Source organism: Gallinula chloropus (assembly GCF_964237585.1).
Source record: "Gallinula chloropus genome assembly, chromosome: Z".
In the NCBI taxonomy this organism is placed as follows: Eukaryota; Metazoa; Chordata; class Aves; order Gruiformes; family Rallidae; genus Gallinula; species Gallinula chloropus.
Genome location: NC_140089.1, coordinates 8,784,579 through 8,798,164, shown reverse-complemented (window position 1 = coordinate 8,798,164; position 13,586 = coordinate 8,784,579). Strand labels below are relative to the sequence as shown.

Genomic DNA, 13,586 nt, shown 5'->3' with positions numbered 1-13,586 from the left:
TTGTGTTTCTTTTTGTTTCCTCTCTTTGTTTTCCTTGACTCAGATGGCATGATCCCACCTTGCCTTGCTCATGTCAATTCTGTTCTGTGCTGTTTAAGTACTTTACAGTTGCAAACCTGTCCTTTGAAACCCAGGTCACTGTCACCTACAGAAGGAACTACTGCATTGTCATTTAGTTGATGTGATTTTGAAGGGTTGTTATTTACTGATGCAGGATATGGCTGAGAGCAGCACATTAGAATTTCTCACAAGGGGTTTGTTGACATCCTTGCTGCAAAACCGGCAGGGATGACTTAGTATTTGTTTACAGCCACCTTCTTATGCCATTTTGTCCCTAGATATCCTACAAAGAGTCTGTTCACGTTTTTATCAAGTTCTGATCCCAAGCTGAAGGAAGATGAGTGGGTGGAAGCAAAACATGTTCTGTGCAGTGACATCTGGAATTGTTGGTTGGGCATATACGGCAGTTGATCCTGGCTGTTACTCATGTACTCTCAGCTCTCAGTTATCAGGGTTAATAGCAGGGTTGAGGAGCTCAGGTAACGCAAATACCTGGATAATACAAAACACACATAATTTATACTGTGAGAGCAACTTTGGCACATCTAATTCTGAAAGAATAGTAAATATACTCTGCAGTGGAGTAGAGTTAGTGGTCTTTAGATACCAACAAGAGCAAGCTTGCTGTGAAACAACACAGGGTGTGAAGTGCTCTGGAGGCAAGTGAAGTGGGGAAGCACTAGAGCCAGGAAATAGGCAATCTTGAAACTCACATGTGGGTGATTGCGGGTTAATAGAAACAGCCAAAAGCATCCTTTCCACTTTCAGCCATGGTTCCTACACTGCTGGCTTTTAGAGACTACAGGCAAACTGAAATGCAGTAAATGGGGAAACTGCAGTTTAGCCAAGTCCCAGATACAGAAGAGGTGCTTTGGAAAGAGTGGGTAGGATATGTTGCAGATCATAAGGACTGGGAGCAAAGTATAAATCATTCCTATTTATTTTTTGCAAGCGTCAGCAGTTGAAGGTAATAAAAGGAAGTATTGTTTTGTTGCTTATAATTTTGTATACTTTGAAGACTTGCTGCTTCTTTTGCCTCCAAGGTTTTGTTTTGCTGGTCAGCTTTGTTGGTTGCTGGGATAGCATACTAAATCAGAATAATTATGACAATGAGTGCAGTTCAGAGTCAAGCTTACTTCCAAACCGTCACTGAAATTCTTTAGGGCATCAGTTAAAGGGGCTGCTGCCACCTTTTTTTTGGTTGTGTGTGGAAAATACTTCTCCTATGACTCATTATTTAGGAAATATATGGTAGTGGGCCCCAACACCTGCATACAACATAAATATATAAGATTAGTCTCTGAATATTTCATGTTTCTGTAAGTTTTTGTACAATTTTTGTTTTTAATATAGCAATAATGCAGCTGTGTATGCCTAAAACAAAAGTTTGAGCATTTGAGTGCTTTCCCAGAGTGATTAAAATTGAATGCAGTGAAAAAAAACTTGTGAAAAGTCAAGAAAGCAGTTTTAAATTGTACCTAGCAAGTAATTCTGTTTAGTCTAAGACAATAAAGAGTGTCCGAGATTTTGTGCAAAGGGCAGTCAGCAGTATGATTAACCTAGACAATCACGACTTGATTTGTCAGAAGCATTTAGTGAGGATCTTGCACTTTGTGGTCCCGGCTACCACATGTGTATGTCTGACTCTGGAATAATTTTCCTATCTAATATGACCACACATACAATACAATACAATTATTTTATTAATGTTTGTTCTAAGCCAACACAACCTTTGGGTTGGTGTCATCTGTTCTGTTAGGGAGTGTGAACAAGTCGGGTAATTTCAGTCATAGTTATTTCAGATTAAAAATAAAGTAGTTTAAATACGTTTTAGTTTTCCTAAGTAATTGTACTAACGCCAATTTAAATTTGTAGTAGTAGTGAAAAGTAAGAATATGTCTTTTGATACACTGTTTTGATGTTGTGTTTAAAGTCTGTTCTGCTCTTGAAATGTTCTTAGTCCTATCCCTGACCTTCATCTTACAGTAACAGAACACTAACAAAAACAAGTACTTTTTCAGTTTCATCATAGACTGAAGAAGGGGCACTTCTTTAACCAGTTAGTGCATTAGGATTAGATAATAGGATAGTTGGATTTTCTTCTGGGCTGTGTCAGAGTCATTGTAGGAAACTGGGAATTGAGTCATAAATCTTGTTTTCCTAAACAGTAAATTAAACTAAGTTGTAAGTATTCAGTTCTTTTATTTATTTGAATAGATTTTAATGTCTTGATTACTTTTTATTTTGGATAACGAATGAATTCTCTAATGTGAGAAACTTGACAGTGTTTTTACCATTATGTCTGTGCCTTAATTTAAAATATAACATGGAATTCCTCTCCCCAGCAATTTCAAACGCCTGTCAAGTGAAACTGAATACATGACAATTAATGGGACAACAATGAAAAATCTTGAAATTTTACAGAATCAGGTAAGGACAGCTGACATTTAAAAACATTTTTTTTTCTTTTTTTAAGAAATGCTGAGATCTTCATACTTGCTTGACATGCTGTTGCCAATGAAGTTAGTTTCCAAATCTCACACAGGTTTAAATTCTTCTATATGGGATTGAACTGAAGGAGGAGGAGGAGTACATTTTCAGAGGCATAAACGAAAGTTAATCTGTGCTGGCTGTTAGTATGAATTAGGAACCTTATTGCACTTTCACTAGCAAAGAACTTTCCTAAAGTTTGAGTTCTTGAGCAACTGCAGACAAGTCATAGGACTGTAGTAGGGTTTGTTTATCTTTTGTGCTACGGCACCGACCTTTATCTGCAGACTTAATTTAACATGTGTAAATTATTCCAGTCATTTTCTAAAAAAATTTCTGTCTAAAGGAAAAACATACTTAAGTATCTTACGATTGCAGGAGGTACTTTATGTAAGGCATTGTTGGTGAACAAGATCAGTAAACATACAGTTGCTCTGTCTTAAAGCCTAAACAGAATGTTTAAGGAATATAGTTAAGATCTTTAAGTAACTGATTATTCAGTGAAAAGTAATGGTGCTTTTTTTACTGTTTTAGACTGATATGAAAACAAAAGGAAGCCTACTCTGGGTCTTGGATCATACTAAAACTTCCTTTGGACGTCGAAGATTGAAGAAATGGGTAACCCAGCCCCTCATTAAATCCAGGTGAGATAGTTCTTTACTGTAGGCTAAATTTGTGTTTATTTTTTCCTAAAGACTTGAGGTCCATGGTAGAGTTTAAACAGGAAATTATATGATAGAAGATGTGGATGGTATATATAGATTGGAAAGAGTTAAACCACTGTTTGGGCGCAGGGCATCTAAGTAGTTCAAACCAGTAGGTTTGGAGCAAGTTAGAGATTTCTATGCAGAAATCAGAATGAGTACTGTTGTGTTTCAGTATCCCTTTTCAGACCATGGATGAGGATTGCCTGCTATTGGAGGATGTTTTATTCCAAAATATGCCAGTTAGTGTTTGATGTCTGTCTTGCTTCACAAGTATTTGCATCATTAATGTATTTGATTTGCTCTAAATTAGCGGTGGATATTTCTGTTAGCCCTGTATACAATATGTTGCATATGAAAGTATTTCTTTTTATTAGTTCTGAATATTAGTTCTGATATACTACATATATTGTATTTCTTTTCATTAGTTCTGATCACTCTTGTATATTGAGCTATGCTTTATTAATTAGCGCTTCAGAAATGCTTTATTTTATAATGTTGTCATGCTCATGCTTGGTCTTAGTTGTCTCCTGAAATGAAATCCACTTTTTCTGATTTTATTTTGCAGGCTTTATTGGAGTGTTTTACTTGAATATGTAGTAAATAGCAGTATTGAGTCCATGGAAAGCTTGTTGACTACATTTAAAGTTTTTTGGATTTGTTCCTTGGAATGTATGTTCTGTGATGGTTGTCAATGTAGATTTTACTTGTCACTTCAGCTATAGCATAGAGAAAATCTTTTTGGTTTGGTTGCCTAAAATAATTTTTTTACTGTTTTACTTTTAAAAATATGTTGACCTGCTCTAGCTTTTATTAAATTCTAATAGTTCTAATTAGGTGTACCAATGTTTTTGCACCTTGCTGTTGTTGGTAATACACAAAAGTTTCTATGGAACCAACTTTTTTTCCTTGACAGAATTTTTAATATGTTTATGTACTATATTCTGAAGCATCTCTGCTTAATTTTCTTATTAGCCTTTTTGTAAGGATCTTTTCTCAATAGTGAAAGAAAAGCTCATAGCTATTTTTTCCTTCCTATTTGATTGATTTGTAATATTAGAGAACTTTTCCATTTGTAGGAGCCTTACTTGCCCCGCTTTTTAAACTGTTTCACTCTGCAGCTTCTGGCAGAGATTAAAAAAGTTGATTTCAGTATGCTATTTTTAAAAAAAGATAAATTCTTGTGATAGTAGCTTTTATATATTTCACGCACTCCAAAAAGGCTTTTTATGTAACTATCCTAAAATACTATTAGATTCTGTGGAAGTTGGTTAAGTGCCTGGTGTTCTCCTTGAAAGCATTTAGATAGATTTGCTGGGCCACTTTACAGGAATGAATTGAAATAAATTGGTTTCTGTTTTTTCCCTACCCTCTACGACCTTTTGGGAATTGCTGGTAAAACTGTCGGCGGGGGGAGCCAGAGCACAGGCTCTGGTGTGGTGTGTGGCCGCACTGAGTTGAGTGTCTCTGAGCTTGCAGCAGGTGAAATACCGGTCAACAGTAAAATAGAATCCTTACGTGGACTCAGAGGACAGAAATCTGCTTGGGACTTCAGGCCTTCTCAGTAAACAGCTAAATTTGCTGGTTAAGAAAGAAGCAATTCTTCCTTGTTTCAGTGCAGAACCAGCTTTACAAATTTGCAGTTTTGGTTTCTTCTCTTTCTCTGCTCTTTGCTCCTTCAAAGCTGCGACAGGGGAGGTTTTGGATGGGTCCTAGGAAGAGGTTCTTTACTGAGAGGGGGGTCAGGCACTGGAACAGGCTCCCCAGGGAAGGGGTCACACCTCTGAGCTGGACTGAGGTCAAGAAGCTTCTGGACGATGCATTCAGTCCCATGCTCTGACTTGGCTGGGCCTGTGTGGAGCCAGGAGTTGGACTCACTGATGCTTATGGGTCCCTTCCGACTCCGGAGATTCTAGGATTCCATAATTCTGCAGATTGCTACTTCCCCTTTTTAGCCTTGTTTCTCAGTATGGAAGGAAGCTCTGTGGTTGTAGGGGACACTGCTCCCTCCTTGAAGCTAAAAAAGCTATTTTGTTTCTGCGTATTTCTCCCTTTCTGACTTTGTTGTAATTTCATGTACTCAGAGCATCAGACATTCAGCAATATTGTTTCCATTAATGCACACAAATGCTCTCAGAGAACAGTCTGTAATTGTAATTCACCTGTGCCTCCTGGAGTGACATTTTCAGAGGAAGTAAGGTTTCTGTGCTGCGTCTTTTCTAGTCAGTGGGTAGATGCATTTCCCTTAGTGTATCAGAAAGTGAGAGGATTAATTGCATACTGCTTTATGCCTTATAGTTGAAAATCACTAGGGATGATGATTAAATTTCCAGGGGAGAAACTATACACTAGACTGAATAAAGGTGGAATGTGTACAGACAGCTCATTTGGGCAATCCTGAAGTTGTCTGTTAGATCATCAGTGATCAGTACGTTGGCTTAATCAAGGAAGTTCTAATGTCCTCACTTACTCACCTAGGTATACAATGATGAGATAAGAATGTGTGAATCATTGAAGACTGAACTTTTTAGGAGGAATCAGGAAAGTCATCGTTTTTTGAAGGAGTCTGCTGATTTGAGTTACATCTTTGTGGATTACAGACCCCTTATCTTGCCTTGCCCATCTTGCCTTTTAAATGTTAAATTCCATCAAGTACCTTTCTTGCTTAATTTCTGTAGGGGGAGCAGGAAGAAAAGGAAATAGAAAGCTGAGTTGGTTGGAACATCTTTGACTGAAAAACATGCTCTTAGTTTGTAAGTTATGAAAGTATCTAATACAAAATTTTAAAAGCTGGAAGTGATGTTTCTTGTGTGTGTGATGCGAATATAGTAGTTTGCACAGTGCTCTCTCTTTGGGATGATAGCTGCTGTTTTATGAAGTAAATTTGTATTTTTTTCATATTCTGTTAATTCTCTTAGGGTTTTTTTGTATGTTATGTATGATATGCAGAAGCTAACGTAATGAGGTTAATTACAAGATTAGGGATAGCAGAATGCCCTAAACATAGAGTTCAGCGTTCATGCAACTTACAACGTGGGAAACTTTCTTTTTGGGGGACAACAGGCCTTGTTAGTGTGTGCTGAAATAGGACAAACACCCATTCTCTTGCCTGCACATATGACTTCACATCTGTGTTTTGAGGATACATGTGTCAGTTCTGGTGTAGCACAAGCCACAGAACATGCTAAGTGTCCAGGACTAAATGTAGAGCAAAAAACTAAAAGCCTCTAATGTAAGTCAGCGTGCCATGGGAAAAGAGTGGTTGTCAAAGGTTTCATCAATGTCTTGGTCCTCTGCAGTAACAGAGATGTAGTGAGATAAAAGTGGCAATACCCACCTCACCTGGAGGTCCAGTGTCCCTGCTTTCTGTGCAGACCCTGAGCTAGTGGCAAGGTGTAGCCAGCACGAGGGTCAGTGTTTTCTCAGTATTCCCAATACACCTCCATGTCAAACACTCTGATGCTGCCACTGGTGCTGAGTTCATGGAAAATGAAAAAGTCTAAATTCTTCCAGACCATTAGTAGAAGTCCAGAAGCATGAAACTAATTAGTTAAAAAGTATTCTAGACCACATCAAATACATGGTGATGAAACCTCTTTTTGTGTGCTGCAAGGGGCATCAGCAGATCACTTAAAACCTTGTTAGGATGAGCTCACATTTTTGTCCCCAAATTCACCCCAAGGTATTTCAGCTTTTTACTGTGATGTAGTTCATGATCTTGTCTCCACAGCACACTGTTTACCAGAAGTAAATATGGGTTAGAATGGTTAGAACTAGTTCCTTGCTTGTTATTTATTTGTAGTCAAATTATACTAATTTATCTTTTTCTAGTTAAAGCTGATGTTTAAATCTCAAGGAAGGGCAAAATTTTTGTGTATTCAGAGAGTTGCCAGAAATATTTTAACCTTTGCTTTGTGCTAGGGAAATGAAGTATCTCAAAAATAAGTTTTCCATTTTTCTCGCTGTTACTCCAGTAGCTTTGTTGTACCCCAGTTCTTCCACTGTAGAATGACATCATGCTTTTATTGAGGCTGACACAAAGTTTTGTAGGATAATACCAATAATTTCTATTAGCTTGACTATACTTTGCCTGCAAGAGCACAGAACGACTGTAGCTTTGGCAGATTTAGAACTGCACAGTTCAGAACTGCAGACACTTCCTTATCTACTATTGAAGAAGAGAAAGAGTGTAAATTGGTATTACTAATGCAATGTCACCTTTATTTGGAGATGTGCTGCAGCACTGGAAAGAAGAGCATCCCTTTATAGTGATGTTGGCAACATGTCTTTCCTAATATGAAACCAGCTTGTTCTAAATCCTCTTAACTTTGAATGTATTGAGTGCTGTTTTATTTATACTTCTGTGCACAAAGTACCATCCTAAAGGAAAGGCTTTGAAGTTTGACTTTGTCCCATAATTAAGAGACCTAGGCAGTAAAACAAACTACCTAAAGGTCTTTAAAGAAACCCATCTTAATTCAGAGTTAAACTGGTTGCCTTTAGCCATCATCATCAGCCAGAGTTGGATTAGAATCTTCCTTTGCAGCAGTGATTTAGGGATAAATTCCAACCATCCCACAGCAGAATTTCACAGGCTAAATTTTCCTCCTAACAATAAAGATTTTATAGCATCACTGCCAATACAAAATGCACAAATGCAGGTTACAGCATATGCCTGAGATCTCAAAATCGTTGTAGTAAAGAAAAAGACTGCAGCATCATCACATGTACTCATTCATTTCTGCTAGCTCTGTTGTGGCACCATTGAATGCTCTGTCTAACTCCTTATAAATGTAGTAATCAGGAATTCATTCATGTTGGCTAAAGTATCTAACAGTTCCCTTTTTTGTCACCAGTAGCTGAAATACATTGTGTGTGAGCATAAACAAAAGTGTTTGATTACCATTTGCATATTTTACACAATCTCTTAAACAGATGTGAAGACAAAGTTTATATTACTTGTATATTGCTGTTAAGTATTTGAGATCCATCAGGAATATTGTCTTCTCCTGGCTGCGTGTTTATTTAGGGAAATGCTTAGCCTCCCTGGAGGGGTGTAAGACAATAGGAGGTTTGAGACTAAATTACTCTTTCTCCTGTGTATAGAAAAAAAATGAACAAGTCCAGAAGGTTGCTAAGGTTTTTTTAGGTTTCACTTAAATGTCACTGCAGTAATTATGATATAATTACCCATTCGTACTCTTTCATTGTTGTTAATACATAAAATTACAGTGGCCACCACAGAAATTAACAATTCTGGATTTATCCCATAAAGTTGCCCAGATTCTAACGTTGCCACTTAAGTAAAAAAGCCAGAGATCGAGTGTATTTTTGTGTGATTGTTGTTTAGAAAGACATACGTACTTTTTTATGGATTGTAGAGTGGTAATTCTGCCATGGCTTTGGGTTTGATGACATTAATTGCCTGTTATGTAAAACAGTGATCTGAAGCAGAAAACACTCTGTACTCTTTTACATGGTCTTTAACTTGATCGGCTCATGAAGTCTTTGTAAACTGTGTTCAGAAGGAAGATAAAAAAACTGTAAGTGAGACAAAATATAAAGCAGCAGAAATTGTGTTAGCATTCACCTTGTACTGTGCTTAGGTAAATGCTTCATGCATTTATCTTAGGTAAGCAGCCACTATCAGAGCAGAGTGGGAGCAGAGCAAGCACTCTCCCAGTTTCCAGCAATTTGCAGTTCAGAGACTTCCTCAGGCACAGTTGATACCCCTGTGAATCTTGCATTTGCTCAATGGTTAAGTAATACATTTTCTTCCTTTGAAATGCTGCAGTTAGACAGGGGACTGCTAGGCTTTGATTTAGATAATGTATCTGAGGGAAAGCAATGTTTGTTGTTTCATACCTTCCATTATATTTTTTCAGCTGTTGAATTCTGGTGACTGGTAGTTTTGCTTATTGCTGTGGTCTCTAAACACATTTAGTACATTTTATACATTCACTGTATACTTGAACCTATGTACTACCATAATCAGTGAACTTGTGCTTCACGCATTTATCTTAAGCTAAGAGATTTCTGATCAATTTGTATTTATTTACCTTGTATAAAAGACTTTATATGACTGACAATTTTCTGCAGTTCCTATACAGTAATGTTATGAGTTTCACCCTGCTTTAATTATAATGATATCACATCTAAAAATGTTTTGCTTCACTGTATGAGAGGCGAACGTATCTTTTAGCATGCCAGCAAACAGCTGTCCTGTTTATATTGTTAAGATGTTCAGATGATAATTCAGTACAGTGCATTCGTATCTGCAGCCTTCAGCTTTGTTAAAATAACTTTCAGTTCAGGATTCAAATATTTTTGTGTTTGCTAGTATTCTGTATTGTTCACCTCTGGCAGTAGAACAATACAAAGGGGTATCTCAATTTCAAGTAGTTCTTTTAAGTGACTAGAATAAAAAAATTCCGCATTTAGATTGTGTTATGTTTAAATACATTACAGAGTGATTTTTAGTATTGTATTAATGATGCTATTCTGAGGTGGAGGGTGCAGCAGAAGTAAGTGTATTGCTTTTAGTCAACTGACTTATGTTACATTATTTCACAGAAGATTGTTTGGAAAATTGGATAGAGCTCAGGTTACTGACATGGTTTATACAGATGGGAAAGAATAGTCCAATATCACACCCAAATAGAGAATGAAGTAATAGCCAGTTTATAAAATGTGAGAAGGGTTCTTAGCATAAGCTGCTGAGTTTTGTTGTAGAATCCTAGATTCAGATTTTCTACTGATGGAACATTTTTCCAGACCGTGAGTGATTAGAAACCCCAAACCATTCATCAGATGTGTTGAATAACTGTGCAGCGTAGAACAAACGTCTTCTGAGGTGGTTTAACAAAGATCAGTAAAATGTAGTGGTGTTCAACAAAACTTGTTTATTAGCTTAAGTATAAATAGTTAATGTTTAAAAGCATACTTTGGAATTACTCATCTGGCTGTTTTTATAATTTCTTTTCCCTGTCTTTCCTTCCTGTTATACGTGTAGCTTTACATAACTCTTCACTATACTTTCTGGCTTTTGAAATAGGAAACCTGGTATGTTTTGTTTACAGGTGGAAAAAATGGGTCATTTGATACTGGATACCGTTTTCCTGACCCTTTCTTATTTGTAGGATTAAAGCAGAAAAACTGTATGGATGCTTAGTTTTAGATTGCTGGGGCTGCAGTAACATGGCCATATGTGAGGATGATTAAAGTGGAGATTAAGCTTTGAAGGGAGGAGGGTTTTTTTAATATCTGCATCTATTTTACATATTACTGTTGGTCACAGATAAAATCATGCTGTTCAAATTAAGTGACAATGTTCTAGAACAGAATTATTTTGTTTACACGTGCTTTTTATAACAAAAGCACAGATTATTTTCTTTTTTAAGGTACACATGTGTATAATTTAACAGTTCACTACTCCTTCACACAGAGGAGCATTCCAGGGTCTTGACTACAGTGAATTTTAATATTTCTCCATGAAAATGTAGTTGTGGCTGATGATAGTGACCTTTCAGAATTTCAGTGTAAACATTTGCTAGCTTCAAAGCTGCCTACTCGGGGTATTTTATTACTTCCTCACTGATATTAACACTTCTCAATTTCCTTTCCATTACCCAGTTGTAGAGCACCTCACTAATTGATGCACAAAGCTTAAATCTCTGCTGTCTTGGATACTCTGTATGGATGCCAACAGTCTGCTCTTTGGTTATTTGGTTGCATAACTTAGTAACCCTGCCACTCTACACCAGATACGTGATTGTGGCTCTTAAGGATGGGATTTAAAGCTCAAATGTGTTCTGTGCTGTAAACAGCCCCTCTAAGAGCAGTTGCACTGACAGTAGCCGCCGTCTGCTGCTGCTGCTTCCAAGTTGCCTGCCTGCCCAGAGGAGTGGGAAGAGTTTTTAGTTTTGTGTATTTTGCTGGAAGGGTGGAATGGTGATGGGGAGGAAGGTATTCCTGTGACCTGCAACAGGGCTGCTAAGCAGAGCCTACAAAGCCTGACATTTCAGTCCTTCAAGATACTGGAATATTTCGGTGGTTATGGTATGATTGGAGAGGCTGTGGTCCAGCTCAGAGATAACTGATGGAGTTCTGCAGTCAGTGCCCAGGGTCAAGTGAGCATAAAGTCTGTCCCCAGTTCACATAGTGGCTGTGAAGGAGTGCATCCACCTGTGCTCCAGGTAGATGATGGCAGGTGGGGCACTGCAAACCCTGGTGATGTACAGCAAGGCTGTTCTGGGATTAAAGCACACCATTTGTAGTTTCACTGGTTTTATTGTTTTAGTGTAAAGCAGCAGGTCACTGAAAAAATCCTGGCACTTAAATGCTGTAAGATTTATTTATATCCCAGGGCACATCCAGTCATGATGGCATGTAATAAAATTTCCAGGACTCAGATTTAGCTGTCTTCAGGGCCAGAGGCCTCTGACTGCTGGTCTGTTGTAATGCCTGCAACCTGTGGAGCTGCCTAATTTTATTGTTTTTCCTCATGGATAGTATTTGTTAGCAGGTACAATGAAAAGTGGCAAGTCAGTTCTGCAGTAAAAGTCAGGGACAAGAGCAGCAGCCTCCCCCAAAACCTTACATTTTGATTGCATCCTTTCTTTTTCTCCTTCTGTGCTTCCTGAGCTCTAAGCATCTCGCTGGTCCATGAGAACCGACGTGGGCTGGGCTGTATTTGCCTTGCACACACTTGGCTGCTGTATGAAGTGTCTATATCAGAAGACAGCTTTGTTCTTAACCTGCAAGGGTGGACAGGCACACACAGAACAGCCTGGGGAATTTCTGAACTTTCTTGTCTCAGGAGGAGACTGTTGTGATAAGGCTTAGTTGTCATTCTGGAAGAGACTGCAAGGGTTTTAAAATAAGCACTGGGACGTCTTGAGGATTTTTAGAGTGTCTTGGAACATGATGTTTCAGATTTAGCCTTACTTGCCGGAAACTTTCCCAACGCCAGCTAAAGCCTTCCCCAGCGCACTTGTACCCACAGAGCAGATGTTTTTGTGGTGAAACCTCAGCAGTCTGAGCACAACTTTCACCTAGTCGACTCAGTTTTGTAGCGCACACAAACTCTGCACCTTAGAGATAAAGCCTGAAGGTGGAAAAGCTGCATTCAGAGGGATGGTGCTATTCAGCTTTGACACGTCTATTTCAGTGCTGTCCCTCAGCCAGCTAGCTACCTTTCTCTCTGTTTCCTTTGGGCTGCATGAACTGACAGTGCTTTGGCTCACCAGCTCCCAAAGATAAACTCCTAACCTGTATGTTTTGGAAGCACCCCTGTAATCCTAATCTCAGTCTTTGCCTGGAAGGTAGCAAGGAGGCAATTTGGTTGCACAAAAAAGCAGAAATGGGAGTTAAGCTTAGGTCTGCAAATTACAGCCAGTTCATGGACCTGGTAGAAATTTTAGCTGTGCCATTAGCATCAGTGTGGATACAGGTGAATCTTGGCAGTAAGTTGTCCATTTTAAAGCTCTTTTCCAATAATGGCTGCAAGAATATGATTGTAAGGGAGGTGCAAATAACTACAGAATTGTTTCTGTGCATAAGAAGTATTTCCTCACTGTTTCACGTAAGTCCTGAAATGTGGAGATTTGATGTTACAGATTTTGGAAGTTAAAAAAAAAAAAGGCAGCCAAAACCCCAACATGGTTCTGATTCATGTTATTGCCAGTTGCTGGTCAGGATAAAAAAACAGGCAAAATGATAACTAATATTTATACCCTTTTGGAATAAAGTATACTTCATAGAGTTCAAGCCTAATCTCCCCCTGTCTGTCCCGCCCCCCAGCCTCCCTCTCCCCCCTGGAATTTACCTGCAAATTTAAGGTTAAGTATTCAAAATTCAGTGCTGCTCATACTGCGTACCAATAGAAGAACATGAAATTTATGTTTGGTTGTTTGAGCCAAAGGAAGGCTTAATAAGCTTCTATGTAAGGTCTTTCTTGCATCTGAAATGAAAGCCTGAATTTCTCAGCATTTATTAATTCTTGCCTACTATGTGCCCTTAGTCAAAGTTTTTAAAAAAACGCAATGCAGCAAAACCTAAACAAACTAGAGGAGAAAGTTCACTAGTTCTATGGCTGCCTGTCAGAGGAACAGAGTTTTGCTTTATTGATCTTATGATTATTCTTTTACAGTGAAATAAACGCCCGGCTTGATGCTGTGTCTGAAATTCTACAGTCAGAATCCACTGTATTTGGTCAGATTCGAAATCTTCTTTGTAAGCTGCCAGATATAGAGAGAGGCCTCTGCAGTGTTTTTCATAAAAAGGTATACCCATAACTATCCTAATTTATTGTTTTCTAAATAGCATTATTCT

General features: G+C 38.2%; 1 protein-coding gene across 1 annotated transcript in view; it reads left to right on the top strand.

The window, feature by feature from the left end:
- The window catches only part of MSH3 (mutS homolog 3), a gene marked incomplete at its 5' end in the record, with an annotated part of 111,482 nt that overhangs the window by 48,844 nt on the left and 49,052 nt on the right, over positions 1–13,586 (top strand). The window contains 3 exons of the mRNA XM_084278982.1: positions 2,406–2,490; positions 3,085–3,194; positions 13,405–13,537. Of these exons, the coding sequence (XP_084135108.1) occupies positions 2,406–2,490; positions 3,085–3,194; positions 13,405–13,537 (328 nt within the window). The remainder of the gene's footprint in view (positions 1–2,405; positions 2,491–3,084; positions 3,195–13,404; positions 13,538–13,586) is intronic.